The sequence below is a fragment of the Sceloporus undulatus genome, chromosome 2 (genome assembly GCF_019175285.1).
Source record: "Sceloporus undulatus isolate JIND9_A2432 ecotype Alabama chromosome 2, SceUnd_v1.1, whole genome shotgun sequence".
In the NCBI taxonomy this organism is placed as follows: Eukaryota; Metazoa; Chordata; class Lepidosauria; order Squamata; family Phrynosomatidae; genus Sceloporus; species Sceloporus undulatus.
In genome coordinates, this window is record NC_056523.1 from 141,694,495 (window position 1) to 141,709,317 (window position 14,823).

General features: G+C 46.7%; 1 protein-coding gene across 1 annotated transcript in view; it reads left to right on the forward strand.

Annotated features, from left to right (window-relative positions):
- The first annotated feature begins 921 nt into the window (after window positions 1-921).
- CACNA1G (calcium voltage-gated channel subunit alpha1 G) overlaps window positions 922-14,823 on the forward strand; it is a 539,836-nt gene continuing 525,934 nt past the window's right edge. Inside the window, 1 exon segment of the mRNA XM_042449813.1 lies at window positions 922-2,165. Within this exon segment, the coding sequence (XP_042305747.1) occupies window positions 1,843-2,165 (323 nt within the window). The 5' untranslated portion in view covers window positions 922-1,842.

The following is a 14,823-nucleotide window of genomic DNA, read 5'->3' on the forward strand; positions in this document are numbered from 1 at the left end:
TTTGGAATTCCTCCTGGACAGAAGTGTGGGAAATGTAGGACAGGTCCTGGACGAGGAGGACGTGCCTGGTCAGCTCCCTCTGGCCTTCCCGCCTCAGTTCCCGCCGCTCCAGCGCCCTCTTCCCTCTTCTCCTCACCCCAGGCCCTGGTCCTCCTGGGGGCGGGAGGGTTGAATGCGGAGCCCCCTCCCTCCCTCCCTCTCCCCAAGCGGGCAAGGCCCAGGGCTGGCTCCCCGTGGTTCCCACCGGCACTTGCTGCCCTGGTTGCCTTCCTCCTCGCTTGGCCCCCGTTTCCTTTGCCCCCCACTCCCTCCGCCAGCCCTGAAAGCTCCTCCTGCTCCCGCTGCCCAGCTTTTACTGCTCTGTCCCGACTCCATCAGGTTCAGCCCCAAAATCTGAGATGAGAAGGCGGGAAAGGAAAGAACCAAAACAAAACCCCCAAAGTCCTCATTCCGCATCTTCAAAGGGAAGCCAGGAAAAAAGGAAAAAGACTCTCCACGAGGGAACTTGGCGGCGGTCCTCTCCATCCCCGAAGCCAATCCGAGGAGAGGGTCTGCCCCGTCTTCGCCCCCCATTGGCTCTCCATCACGCCCCGCGCGGACACCGGGGGACCCACCCGAAAAAGGAGGGAGCCCAGCACAGCTCCAGCCGCCGCCGCGCGCCCTTCCAGCTGTGGCTCGAGCCCCGCTTCTTCTCCACCCCTCCCTCCTTATTGCTACCTCCAGCGGCCAATGAGGGAAGCCCGAGGATGCCAAACCCAGCCCGGATTGGCTGCTGCTGCTGCTGCTGCGGCTCCGAGGCGGAGCTCCGGCTTGAAGTTGGAGTGAGGGATCCAGCTGTGTGCGGTGCTCAGCTTTAGCGCTCGCCGCTTCTCCCGTCCGGCGGCAGAGAGGAGGCAGCCAGGAGCAGGAGCCGCCGCCGCCGCCGCCGCCATCCTTTCTGCAGCTTCGGAGCAGGAGCCACCACCTCCCAAAAAAAGAGGAAAGGTTGGGGGGGGGGGCTTCCCCTCCAAAAGAAAGGCTTTGAGGGGCTTCAAACATAGGCTTTGGGGAGCTTCACCTCAAAAAGAAAGGTTTTGGGGAGCTTCACTCCCCCAAACATAGGCATTTGGGGGCTTCACCTCAAATAGAAAAGCTTTGGGAGGTTTCGCCTCCAAAGAAGGCGGCTTTTGGGGGGCTTCACCTCAGATAGAAAACCTTTCAGGGGGCTTCCCTTCCAGAAAAAGGAAGGCTTCACCCTCAGCATCTTGGCGGCCCGCCCTTCAGGACGGGAGGAGCCCATCCTCCCCGAGAGACGCCCAGGATCCTCTCAGCTCCGGACTCCCCCCAAAAAGACAACGGACCCAGCGGGGAGGCTCAGGCTGAGGCAGCGGCCGCCGCGGAGAGCAGAGCGGACTTGAACCCCGGGAGCGCCTCCAGAGCCACCGCCGCCGCCTCCTGCTGCTGCTGCTCCTCTTGAGCTTCTCCTTCAGGGATGCACCGGGGAGCTGGAGAGCGGAGGACCCCGCGGGAACCTCGGGGGGCCGGAGTCCGCCCTCGTCCTCGCTAAACCGGGACTTTCCTCCTCCCATCTTCCCCCCCAAAAGCACACCTTCCCGAGCTTTCGGAGCCAGCGGTCTCATGGGGGGAGAGGGGTCCCTTCAGCCGTCCAGGCGGGAGCCCTTCTGAAGCCCCCTCCCCTCCCTGCCATTTGCGCCCATGGCCCCTGCCTCCCTCCCCGGCATCGGCTCCAGGGCCAGCCCAGTAGCCTCTTTCTCCTAACGCCTGCGGGGTCTCCTCTCTTGTGGGTCCCCTTCCTTCCTTCCTCCTTCTCCCTTCCTTCCTTCCTGCTCAGCCGGCCAGAGAATGGACGAGGATGTACGGCGCGGAGCCCGGGAAGAGCCCGAAGCAGAGGAGCCGCAGGAGAACCAGGAGGAAGAAGAGGAGGAAGGGAGCAACTCCAAGCCCGCCGCCCGCCTCAATGATCTCTCCGGGGATGGGGGTCGCTCCGGCCCTGGGGAGCCCAAGGAGAGGGAGCCCAGCAGCAGCGGAGGAGGCGGCGGCGGCGGCGGGGGGGATTCCTCGGAGGGCGAGGCGCTCCCTTACCCGGCCTTGGCCCCCGTCGTCTTCTTCTACCTGAGCCAACACAGCCGGCCCCGGAGCTGGTGCCTGCGGATGGTCTGCAACCCATATCCTTTTTTCTTTCCCCCTCCCTCCCGCAAAAAGTGAAAACGAAGAGCCCTCGGAAAAGGTAAGGCAAGTTTCCCTCCAAGTTGCACCTTGGAGGAGGACGAGTCTCTTGTAACGGAAGGAAAGAAGTTGGCAGCCTGAGACTTGAGTCGACTTCCTCAGATGTATGGAAAGGAAAGGAAAGCCAAGGACCGACCCTGCCTTTGGGTGGGATGCGGGGGGAGTTGTTGGCCTCCACTCCATAAGTTTCTCCAAAGCTTTGAGGAGAGGAGGACCGAGATCGCGGGGCCTCCTCTCCCCTGGGACACCCCCCAAAGCGCCTCGCCTCGCCCGCTTCTCTTGGCAAAGTTGGCGGCGGCGAGGAGCTCTCGGGTCGCGCTGGGGTCCCCCTCTCGGCCGGCTGTCTCCAATTCCCCGCTTGGAAGTTGGGCCAGGATCCCTCTCTGTGTGTGGAAGAAAGGTTTTCTCAAGGCTTCGTGCTCCTGCCAGGCAGGGAGGTCCTCGCTAGGCTGGAGTCATAACACGGGATTCCAGAAAGGGACTCGAAAATGAGAACAAGATGTTACTCTGAATGAGGAGAGAGGGGGGGACTTTGGAGAAGGAAACAAGCGTAAAGCATGCTCTCTCTCTCGCTCACTGGCTGCATCCACACGGCAGAAACAACCCAATTTGACACCACTAACTGCCTCGGCTCCATGCTCTGGGGCCACAACAAACTACAATTTCCAGAATTCCACAGCATGGAGCCGGGGCTGTTAAAGTGCTGTCAAAGCGGGATATTTCTGCAGTGTGGATGCAGCCGTACTCTCTCTTGTTTTGCCTTCCGAGGCGACTCTGCTCTGCTTCCCTTTTGCATCTTCCCTGCCCCCGCCTCGCCCGGCCCTTCCTTCCCATCTTTTGGCTCCTGGGGATGAGAGGGAATAAAACTTCACATGATGGATAATCCTGGATTGGTGCGAGACAAAAACCTGTCAATAGGAAAACGGAGCTAGTTCTTGGAATAATGGCGGATTCCCCTAAGGGAGGATAAGGAAGGAGTGCGTGTGTGTCGAGGGGGGGGGGGGGGAGGTGTATTTTATTGATGTATTATTTATTTCAAGGATTTATATTATATCCCACCTTTCTCCCTCAGTGGGATTCAAGGCGGGATACTGCTTTAGGGGAAGTTTAACCTTCCCCTTTTATTCTTTGCATTCCTGATCTGTGGCTCTGCTTTTGGTCCAGATAATTTGATGTTTTCAAAAGAAGCTCGCACAGGGAGTGTGCATAGGAAAGAGAGTTCCAGAAAACCATGGGCATGTATGAATGCAATGCATCTATTTATTTAGATTCTCAATTTGCCTTCCCCCTCCATCTCAAACCGAGACATAACAAAGTGTCCTGATCTCTGTTTCTTAAAGAAGAGTTTAGCATTGCCCAGACTCTTTTCATTTTTTACTTTAGTTGGGGCTAATGATAGGGGAAAGGATAAATAAGCAAATCCATTAGTAATTTCTCCACCACAAACTAGGGGAATGTTAGTAGAGCTAAAAAAGAAGGTTTCTTAAAAGTCTCTCTCTCTGTGTTGCAGAGGAGTGGAAGATAAGACGGGCAGAAAATGTTCAGGGACACCTCTGTGTCTACTGTAGTGTTTGTTTTAAAATGCTGTTCTGTTTTAAAATGTAATTACAGCATTTGCATGATTAAAAACATGAGAGTCTTTCTGGCAAAAGATATACATAAAGGAGTTTTGGTAGTGCAGCTCTTTTTTTACATCCATCTTACCTATTATATGTACTTAGAGGGCACACAAGTTCTGGCGGTCCTTAAAGTGGGAAAACAATTTGTCATGTAATGTTGCAATGTACTGTATGTAAGAGTTGGGGGGCATTAAATGGGGAAGAAGAGGGGCGCTTCCTACTTGGATCCCGCTAGCCATGCCTCATAGTTCCCACTGACAGGACAGCTCCCATTTATTCCCAAAGAGCTACTGCAGGAAACTTCATAGTGGATTGTATGCAGAGTTTGCATGGTCTTGATCCATCATAGTAATAAACTAGCTTATCATTCAGGTGGAAACCTGAACCAGCAGTGGGAATGAAGTCCTTTCAGGAAAAGAAGGAGAGAGAGAGAGACCCAATCATAACGCAGCTTTTTTTTGTTGGGATATTGCTTAAAAACAATGCAGGTTCTTCCACAGATTTCCCTGTGACTTTCTCCCCCCCTTTGCTATCTGTTTATTTCTGCACTTGTGCCCTATTCCAGGACAGTCTGCACAGATGAATGCCCTGCAGGCCAGTCCTACAGGGAGTGCTGAATACTCAGCTGCCAGCCATTTTGCCCAGCAAGGGAGTTTTAGCCACAACTGAACTGCACATTGAAATCAGTTTGGCATCATTTTGTCAGGATTTCCCAGAAAGACTTTCAAAAGTTTATAGGTTTTTAGGAGAAAGTTGATTGCAATTTGTTGGTGGTCTCCCCATCACAGGCCAGCTCCCAGAGTTCCTTGGTTGGAAGCCAAGAAGCAGACATGCATGCTGAAGTTTATGGTGGTGCGGCAGCTCAGTCTTATTGTGCCACACAAAAACACAAAAGGCAGAATGGTGGAGCAGTTAGAACATCAGGCTGTAACTTGGGAGATCCATTTCCAGGCCATTGTGAGCTGCGAAACTCCTTGGATCACCTCAGGCCAGTCCTTCCCTCTCAGGCTGAACTACCCCACAGGGTTGTTGTAACTGTAAAATGGCTAGGAGAAGTGCCATGGGCACCATTTTGTTCTCATAGGAGGAACTGCGGGATTTAGATATAATTGTAAGATAATCATAGTCATAGAATCATAGAGTTGGAAGAGACCACAAGGGCCATCCAGTCCAACCCCTGCCATGCAGGAACTCTCAGTCAAAGCATCCCCGACAGATGGCCATCCAGCCTCTGCTTAAAGACCTCCAAGGAAGGAGACTCCACTACACTCTGAGGGAGTGTGTTCCACTGTCGAACAGCCCTTACTGTCAGGATGTTCCTCCTAATGTTGAGGTGGAATCTCTTTTCCTGTAGCTTGCATCCATTGTTCTGGGTCCTGTTCTCCGGAGCAGCAGAAAACAAGCTTGCTCCCTCCTCAATATGACATCCCTTCAAATATTTAACAGGGCTATTATATCACCTCTTAATCTTCTCCAGGCTAAACATCCCCAGCTCCCTAAGTCGTTCCTCATAGGGCGTGGTTTCCAGACCCTTCACCATTTTAGTCACCCTTCTTTGGATACGCTCCAGTTTTTCAACATCCTTCTTGTGGTGCCCAGAACTGGACACAATATTCCAGGTGGGGCCTGACCAAAGCAGAATACAGTGGCACTATTGCTTCTCTTGATCTAGACACTACACGTCTATTTATGCAGCCTAAAATCGCATTGGCCTTGTTAGCTATTATTTAATATAGGGGAAGTCAGAAAATTTAAGCAAGTTTAAGATTGTGATAAATGTATGTAGGCACATCATGTGGGATGGCTAGGGCCAGACATGTCTCCCACTCATCCTTGGATCTCTTGGGAAGAGTAGGCAGGATTCTAGTAACTGAGGCTGCAGACTTGCGAGTGGGGAGCCTGCCTGCAGGTGATCTGGGACTCATGGGTAATTGAATGGATTTGTTTTCCAAAGTCACAGACGTCACCAGAAGCACTTTCATTAAAAGTAAGGTCTGACTTGGAGCTTTGTTGAAGTAGAGCTCATTATGTCTTAGGAGTTTATCACACAAAGGAGATTGGGAGTTTATCCCATGGATATCCCTGATAAATCACATAATTATGCAAAATGATTTCACACAACATTGCACAAAATCTGCCATTAAAGTGGTCACAAAGAAGCATTAACACACATCTTTTTACTTTCGGGATTTCAGCAACAATGCATTTCCAATATCACTTTATTTGCACAATTGCATGTGATAATAATCTGTGCAATTACTCACCATTTTCACTTTATTTGCGGACTGCTTTAAATGCACTTTAATCTCTCTTTAATGCTGAAATTTTGCCCCAGTGTGATAGCCAAACCCATTTTGAGATATACATCTCGTGCCAGATATATGAGGTGATATTGCCTTTAATCATGTGCAGAGTGCCTTTCCTTTGCCAGCAAATAATTACAAAAGTGGTGCAACTCGAATCAATAAATATGCTTCTAGGTCAAAGAGTATAACTCTCTGGCAGTTGAGCCCCATAACTTCTTCGTTTACATATAATATTAGTACATTACTGGCCTTGATTAAATGGGAAGAGTGGGTCAGCTGGTCTCTCTAGTTTCAGACTTCTTCCACTTTTCTTCCCTTTCATGTAAATGGCTATTAGGAGATCAGTGAGGGAATGCAAGAATGCAACCCGAGAGTCATGGTCTGCAACTGCTATTCCCCCTACAAATGTTAATTATTTAAGGTCTAATGGAAGACATTTGTGTTCATTAAAATGTATTTCTGGATTCATGGTTTCTGGTGGGCATATTTCCAACATGTTTCATCTGGATAGAATACACTGCTGTCTGGTCAGTATAATTTATGTTAAAAATGCAGATATATTTTGCAACAAAATCTGTGAAACCTGAGCAGCTTCTTGTGTTACAGGAGCTACTGTATTCTGCACCATACTGAAGTTTAATTGAGGTGCAATGACATCAAAACAATTTAGACAGAAATTTGGCCATCATGAATATTATGAGTAGCTGTTCACCATTTTAAATCTACACTGTTTGGCTACATTTGTGAAAAGTTGGTGAAGAATTGGAGGTGAGCAGAATTTGCAAAATAGGAACCCTAACCACAGAAACAAGATGGCCAGATAAAGACATTTTCTTGCATGAGACAGAATAAGCAAATTCTTCAAACATCCACCACTGCCCATGCCATGAAGCTAAGGCAAGACAAGTTATTTTGGAACCTGAGACACAGAGCCCCACAAATAGATCTCCCTCCCTGGCCATAAAGATACAGTGCTCTACTGTTACCCCGGATGTGCTGCCCATGGTCAGTTCACTTTGCTTAAGTGTGGGACTGGCCCAGTTTGTTAATATATGAGTACAACTTACCTGTGCCACTTGGACTTACCCACATGTAGCCATCTTAGACCCTGAGAGAGTTAATGTGTGCATTCAAGTCATTTCTTATAGTGACCCCATCATTGGGTTTTCCTGGTGCAATTTGTTCAGAGGGGTTTTTCCTTTCCCCTCCTTTGAGCCTGGGAGTGTGTGACTTGCCCAAGGTCATCCTGGTGGGTTTCTGTGGCTGAGTGGGGATTCGAACCCTGGTCTTCTAGAAACCTGGTTGTACATCAGACTGGCTCTCTACACTGAGAAAGACACAGTGGTATTTTCTTAACCCCAAAATTCTATGCTGAGTAGAATCAGGCATGGTGAAATTATTAGCACTGAAATAAAACTGGACCATTCTTCGCAGCCTTTTTTCATGCTTATTTGTCTATTTAAAATATATTTATCGCTCAACAAGAATTCTTGGCTACAAAGAAAATTTCTTAACTCTCTTAGATATTTCGGGCACAATGGTTCTAAAGTTCAAATATGTACCTACTTGAGCATCTGAAGAAAACTTTAAAACTTAGACAGAATTCCTCTAAAACATTGTCTTCTGGGACTCTCAAATGCTAGATAATTATGTAAGAATTGTTACATTGGGGCAGATTTGTGATCAGGGCCTGCCTTAGCATTGGTCAGACTGAGGTGATCATTTCAGGTGACAGATGCTAGAAGACTGGGGAGCAGCAGTGACATGTTGGAGGTCAGACTGTGTGTGCTGGCTTGTGTCCTGAAGGGTAGCTTGTTGACCTTGGGTACAACAGAGGATGCTGCTCCATCAGTCCAGTTGGCTTTTGTTGTAGAATGGGTATATGAGCACATGTATGCGATCTTGTCCTTCATCTCATGCAGCAAAAAGTCTTGGCCAGCCCTGCTTTGCTATCTAATCCTAACAACTGGGTATCTAGGAAGTTTCACAAGTAAGCATCATCATATTTTGTTGCTGTTCCCCAAAGAATATTAATAAATACTACATATGAGGATGGTTGCATTTCGGTCTGTTATACAGTGGACCCTTGTTATACGCTGGGGTTTGGTTCCAAGATCCCCCATGTATAACAAAATCCGTGGATACTCAAGTCCCATTAAATATAATGACATAGCAAAATGATGTCCCTTATAAAATGGAAAATCAAGTTTGATATTTGAAATTTATACTTTTTTTTGAACATTTTCAAACTGTGGATGCTTGAATCCATGTATAAAAAATCCGTGTGTAAGAAGGTCCGACTGTAGTTAGAAGTAATGATTGAAAGATGTATCTTTTGTGAATTTATCTTTGAAGAAGGCCATTTGTAATAGCTATTAATTGCAACATGTTTGGCACACTGAACTCTAAAATTCAGCTACCTATTTCACACACACACCCCCATATTCTGCTGTGCATTTTTTTTGTTGTTACGTGCCATCAAGTCAACTTTGACTTATGGCAAGTTCATGAATGAGAGATCTCCAAGTCGCTTTATGATTGACAGCCCTATTCAAGTCTTGCAGCTTCAGGGCTGTGGCTTCCTTGGTTGAGTCTATCCATCTGGAGTTCAAGTCTTCCTCTTTTCCTGCTGCCTTCTGTCTCAGAAAGCATTTTTGTTTTTTCTAGTGAGTGATATCTTCTCATGATGTGGCCAAAGCAAAACAATCTCAATTTAGTCATCTTGGCTTGTAGGGAGAGTTCAGACTTGATTTGTTCTAGGACCCATTCATTTGTCTTTGTTTTTTTTAGCATCTGTAGGTATCTGTAGGATTCTTATGCAGCATCATATTTCAAATGCATTTCCATCAGTTGTGTTCCCTTCTTTGGGTTGAACAATTGTTGTTGACAGAAAATAAGAAGTCTCTTCTTTGTTTTTAATTATTTATGAATATTCTTCCAACACCCTTCCTTTTAAAGAATGATCCCAGGTGAGTCTGTTAGTATTTCCAAAACATGCAGGAGGGTTATAATTTCACATGATCATTTCAGCTGCAGAATTTGTTAACACCAAAGCAGAATTGTCTAGTGTAGTGGAGGTGGGCAATTGCAGCCTACATGCAGCCCATAACGTAAGGCTACATGTGGCTCCACACAGACCATTTTTATGTCCCTTGCCTCCTAGAGTACTCTGTTTTAGCGCCTACTAAAGGTAAATCTCTTCTAGAAGCCTCGAAGAGCAGCAATTTGCTTTTAAAATATGTATGTTCATAACCCAATTTGACTGCACTATTTGACATTAGAAAGACCCTCCTTTTTTTAAAAAAAAATCCCAAAAGTGAATTTCTGTCCATTTCTGCTTTTGTTTTTTGGGAACATTTTTGGTAGGCTATGCAGTCCTTGGAAAGTCCCATGATCTGAAAACTGGCCTCCAAATCCATTCCAGCTGCCCACCACTATAGGAGGATATTGAAATGTTAAACATGGGTCTTGGATGCTTTGGTTCACATCCTGCTAGATTCAGAGAAATGTACTTTGAGTTTCAAATAGTTTCACAGTTTCTGTAAAATGGGAATAGCAACAACAGCAACCTTCTTCCGGCTCCTGTTAAGCTGAATAAACCACTATGCAAAGCACCGTACAGGCTATAGACCAGTCACCTATAGCCCCCAACTGCATGGAAACAGATTGGGGAAATTGGAGCTGAGACAATGATTATGACTAATAATGAAGCCATTATTAAATTTTAAGAGCACAGTCTGAAGAACAGCATGTACAGCCAATTGATTTTAGTGGCTTATACATTGAAGTAAACCTGTAATCCCTAAGCATGCTTCCTTGGGAGTAAAGTATGTTGAAATTTAAGAGGACGTAATAACCAAGAAGACTTTTTTGAGGTCAGGTTGCAAGCATGTTGAGGATTACAGCCTAGGTCTTTTTTCATATACAGTATAGTGTAATACATCACAATATCATCAGGTTTTTTTTCTCTCTTTTCTGTGTCAGTCATTTTAATTGTTTCATTTCATTTATAAGATTAATAATGTTTAGGGTAAACTCTCCCAACGTAATGCCCAACATAATATTATGAAATGATTGAAAACAGTAAGAACAACGACGAGAAAATCAAAATTAACACTTAAAACAAGATAGTGCTATAAACAGAATTCCCTAAGTTGAATCCTAACTCAGTTAAAAATCAAAGTAAACCTGGAAGGCTTGTAATGTTGGGGCAAAGTAGTCATTAATCAAAACAGATTTGGAGGGGGTGAGCACTGCCAAGGTGCTCCATAGGCCTAGGGTTGCCATAAGCCAGGACCTCCAAACAGGGACAAATGTAGGATAAATGTAGGACAACATCTTCAAATGTAGGACACAATTTTATAAAAATGGAGGACACGCGAAAAAAATTGATGATTTTTAAAAAATGTTAATATAAATGCATGTTTCTGAGGCAAGATCAAAATGGAGGACATTTTGGCATTATTCCTAGACAAAAAAAGTTAAAATCAAGACGGGGGTGTATATATTTAAAAATAAAAATAATGAGGAAAAAAGCAATAATGAAAATTAATAAAATAAAAAACACGAAATAATAAAAATTAATAAAATAAAACCAAGAAATAAAAAAATTAATAAAATAAAACCAAGAAATAAAAATAATAATAAAATAAAAAGAAAGGATTTCCCCTCCCTTCCCCATTCTCCCCAGTCACATCAACCCTAAATAGGCCCTCCAAGGTGCTGCAGCGCGCCCCATCCCGCGGCATCCCAACTGAAAGGAGGGCAATTCTTAGGATCTTTGTGACTCTCAAGGCAGCCATGACAAACCCTGAAGGGTGCTCCAGAGGCCTCAGCGGCGTATGCAGGGCCGCTCTAGTATTTGGCCACCTAGTGAAAATATTTGGCACCCCCGTACCCCCCAAAATGAGGAAAATGTAGGACTGATGTACGACAAAATTAGGACAAATTGTAGACATTCAAAAAAGGGAACAACCAACAAAGCCAAAAACATTAATAAAAACAATTAAATCAGTCTGCTCAAAATTTTGAATTCTTGCTGGATAGGGAGGTTGATATAGCTTGGGTGTTTTGGTGTGGACTAGAAGGAACTTCCTGACAGTAAGCTGTTCGACTGGAACAATTCCCTCAATGACACCGGTGGATCTCTTCCCTGAGTCTTTAAAGAGCTGGATGGCCACTGTCAATGATGCTTTGATTGAGAATTCCTGCATGGGAAGGGGGTTGACGGATGCCCTTGGGGTCTTCCAACCCCGATTCATGATTCATGACTCATGACTCTGGAGTGTAACAAAAAGTCTAGGGGGGATAAATGAAAACACAGTATTTTATTAAAACGTGTGTAACATAGAAGCTAAAAGAAAAAAAAGCAAATATGTGCAATCCGTAACAGTCAGGCTGGCTGGCCTGTATACCCGCCCACGTAACAAGGCTAGTATTGCCAGAAGTCAGGTTGAGAACTAAACAAAATAGTATAACAAAACATAAGGAGGTGTCAAATACAGAGTGCAGGCAAAGCAAATATTCCTTTACACCCCCAGAAGGTAATTAAAAGGGTAGACAGTAGCCCTACAATGAAAAAGAACAAAGACCAAACGCGTTCGCTAAAGTCTTCATCAGGGTCCTGGTAAACTGATATCAGCCTTGTAAAGTATATCATAAATATTTGGACATCAAGTCGCAATAAGCAGTGTTGGTCCTTTGGACTATATGATACAAAAGACTTGGATGTCCCCCTGTAGATCAAGCCCACGTAGAACAACACTATCGCATCACTTTATTCAGGCTGCATATTTGGAGAATCATATTGTTTTATACGACTTTAACACATAATGCTGGAATTAGTATTTGCATTGACGAGGAGCACACAGGGTTCCAAACTGCTACCTCCAACGGCAATGTAAAAAAAAATGTAGGACAAAAATTTACCCCCACAAATGTAGGCATATTTGTAATGGAGGCACGAACAACTACAAAAAAAAAATTAATACATTCCAAAACCTAAATTAATGCAGGCTCTTAGGCATGCTCAAAATGGAGACATTTTGACATCTTCCTGGTCCGGGATAGAAGTTGGGATGTGCTTTGTGTGGAAGACTGACCTGGAGACCAGGGTCATTTTCCTGCTATTGGGTGACCTCAACCGCAAGTCACACTTCTCAGCCTCCTCAGCAAAAGCCATGGCAAACCTCCTCTGAACAAACTGCCACAAAGCCGGATAAGTTTGCTAGGTCTCCATAAGGGGAAAATACTTGAGGTACAAAACAACAAATAAAATAAACAAATAAGATGAGTACTGTACTTAGCATGGCGGTCTGCATTGTGTAGGGCTGAGTATGGACAGCAAAATGTGAGACCAGGGTTCAATCCAGCTCGGCCAGAAGCGCACTGGGTGTTTTGGGCAATCACATCTCTCAGCCTCCGGAAGTAAGGCAACCACCCCCCAACCCTGGAAGAAACTTGCCAAGGAAACTGTGGTTGCCATAAGTTGGAAAGGATCTGAGGCAGACACAACACAACAGCAGAGAAGAAAAGAGGGGGGGGGAGAAAAAAATGAAGAGAAGAGAAAGAGGAAGAATAGGAAAGAGATAAAAATAAAGAGGGGAGGAGGAAGGCGAAGAAAAAAAGAAGAGGAGAGAAAAGAGAGGAGAAAGGAAGAAAGAGGAGAGGAAAAGAAGATAGAAAAGAAGAAGATGAAAGAAAACCCCAACCCCCACCCCCACCCCCTTGAGAGGCCTATGGCCTCCTCCTGCTCGTGGCTCTGCCCGCCCCAAAGGCAGGCAGCGCCAGGGAGCCCCCCACCCCCGAGAGAGGCTATGGATTCTCATTCTACACGGCTGCTGCCGCGCCCAAACAAGCGCAGCCATGAGGCCCCCTACACCGCGCCACAGCAGGACACACACACGCTCTAGCCCAGCTGAGCACCGGGCAGCGGAGAAGCCCTCAGACCTGGGGTTGGAGCTGCAGCGCTCCACTCCCAACAAGCGCCCTCTGCCTTTCCCTGGCAGCAGCACAGCAGCAGTTGCAGGAAAGGCCAGAGAGGGCGCTTTGCCAGAATGTGAGCACGCACAATACGTGCACCCTTGAATAGGAGTGCAATTGCGCCCCTGAACTTGTTGTGCCCAGGCGACCGCCTAGGTCGCCTATATGGACGGGGCGGCCCTGACTGAATGGGTCAATAGGTGAGCAGCTAGATGAGGAGGGAGGGCAAGGCACAAAGTGACACCCCTTAGCTGATACTTACCTTCCTACTATTGAAAAAGCACTCATTGCTTAAGCGCAAGGGTATCTGAGGCGAATCCCACTCTGTCTAAGCTCAAGCTTTATTTATTGCATTGCTTTGACTGCAGACATTGCAACCAGACACAAGAGCCTAGTGTCTCCTCAGCACCTTTCACTGTCCTCTCAGTGCCAATGCTGCTGTAAAGAAACTTCCAGTTAATAGAATACAGGAGAAAAATGGGGCTGGCAGGTATATAAAAAGACTTTGTAAAAAAGGAGCTTCTTTGTCAGGCTTTGTTAAAAACTGAGGGATGCCTGACTAGAATTGACCTTTACGTTTGAAAAGGGTTGGTATTCAAGTTATTTCAATTTTCATCCATTACCAATCACCCAGCACTTGTGAGAACAGTATCAGATCTCCTGATATGTTGCCTGCCCAAGAAGTCTGTTAGGCCTATGTTAGCTTGCCATAACCCGGCGGCCCTGTGCCATTCACGGTTTCGGGGGGCCCCTCCCGGTCACGGTCCGGTTTGGGGCCCCCACCCGTGCCTTGTTCCCCCGGTTTGGGGGGGTCCGCTCCGGCCATTGCCGCTGCCGCTAATGAGGCCGGCCACGGTGCCAACCACCTCTCCTGCTCTTCCTGTGCGTGGTGGGACCGTGGGCAGCGCCCAACCCACCTCCTCCTCAGCTCCGCCTTCCTCTCCTCCTCATGCAGCAGTCACGCCGGCGCGCCCGCGCACTCCTGCCGCCACTGGCCAGAGGGCTTTCCTGTCTGCGTGGCACGGGGCTCTCAACAGGAGCTTCCCCTGCTTTGGGCCAGCCAGCCAATGGCCGACTGGCCAAAGGGGACGGGCTCCTCCCGGCGCGCGCCCAGCCTCAGCAAGGGCCAGCTAGCAGCGCTGCGCCTGTCGTCTCACTTGCCTGCGCGCGCCGCTTGCTTCTCACCCCGCGGCGCGCACGCGCCTACCCAGCTTTTTTCCACGTGCGCGCGCCAGCGCCAAACTGATAAAGAGGAGGAGGAGGAGGAGGAGGGGAAGCAGAAGGAGGTGGGAGCAGGGGTGGAGGAGGAGGAGGGGCCAGAGGAAGGGTTCCTTGAAGGGCAGACTAGGGGCAGAGAGAGGAGGAGGAGGAAAGCTGAGTCAGTGGTCTTGCCTTGCTTTTTTTGTTTTTAAATTGTTTTAAAAATATGAAATACTTATTTTATTTTATTAATTTTCTATTATTCTTGATTTTATTTTATTACTTTTTTTATTATTTCTTGATTTTTTTTATTAATTTTCTATTATTTCTGGTTATATTTTATTGATTTTCTTATTATTTTCTTGGTTTTTTTTTTTTATTATTTTATGTATTTTCTTGGTTTTATTATTTTATTGATTTTTTTATTGCTTGTGGTTTTTATTTTATTGATTTTTTTTATTGCTGGTTTATTATTTTTAATTTTATTGTTT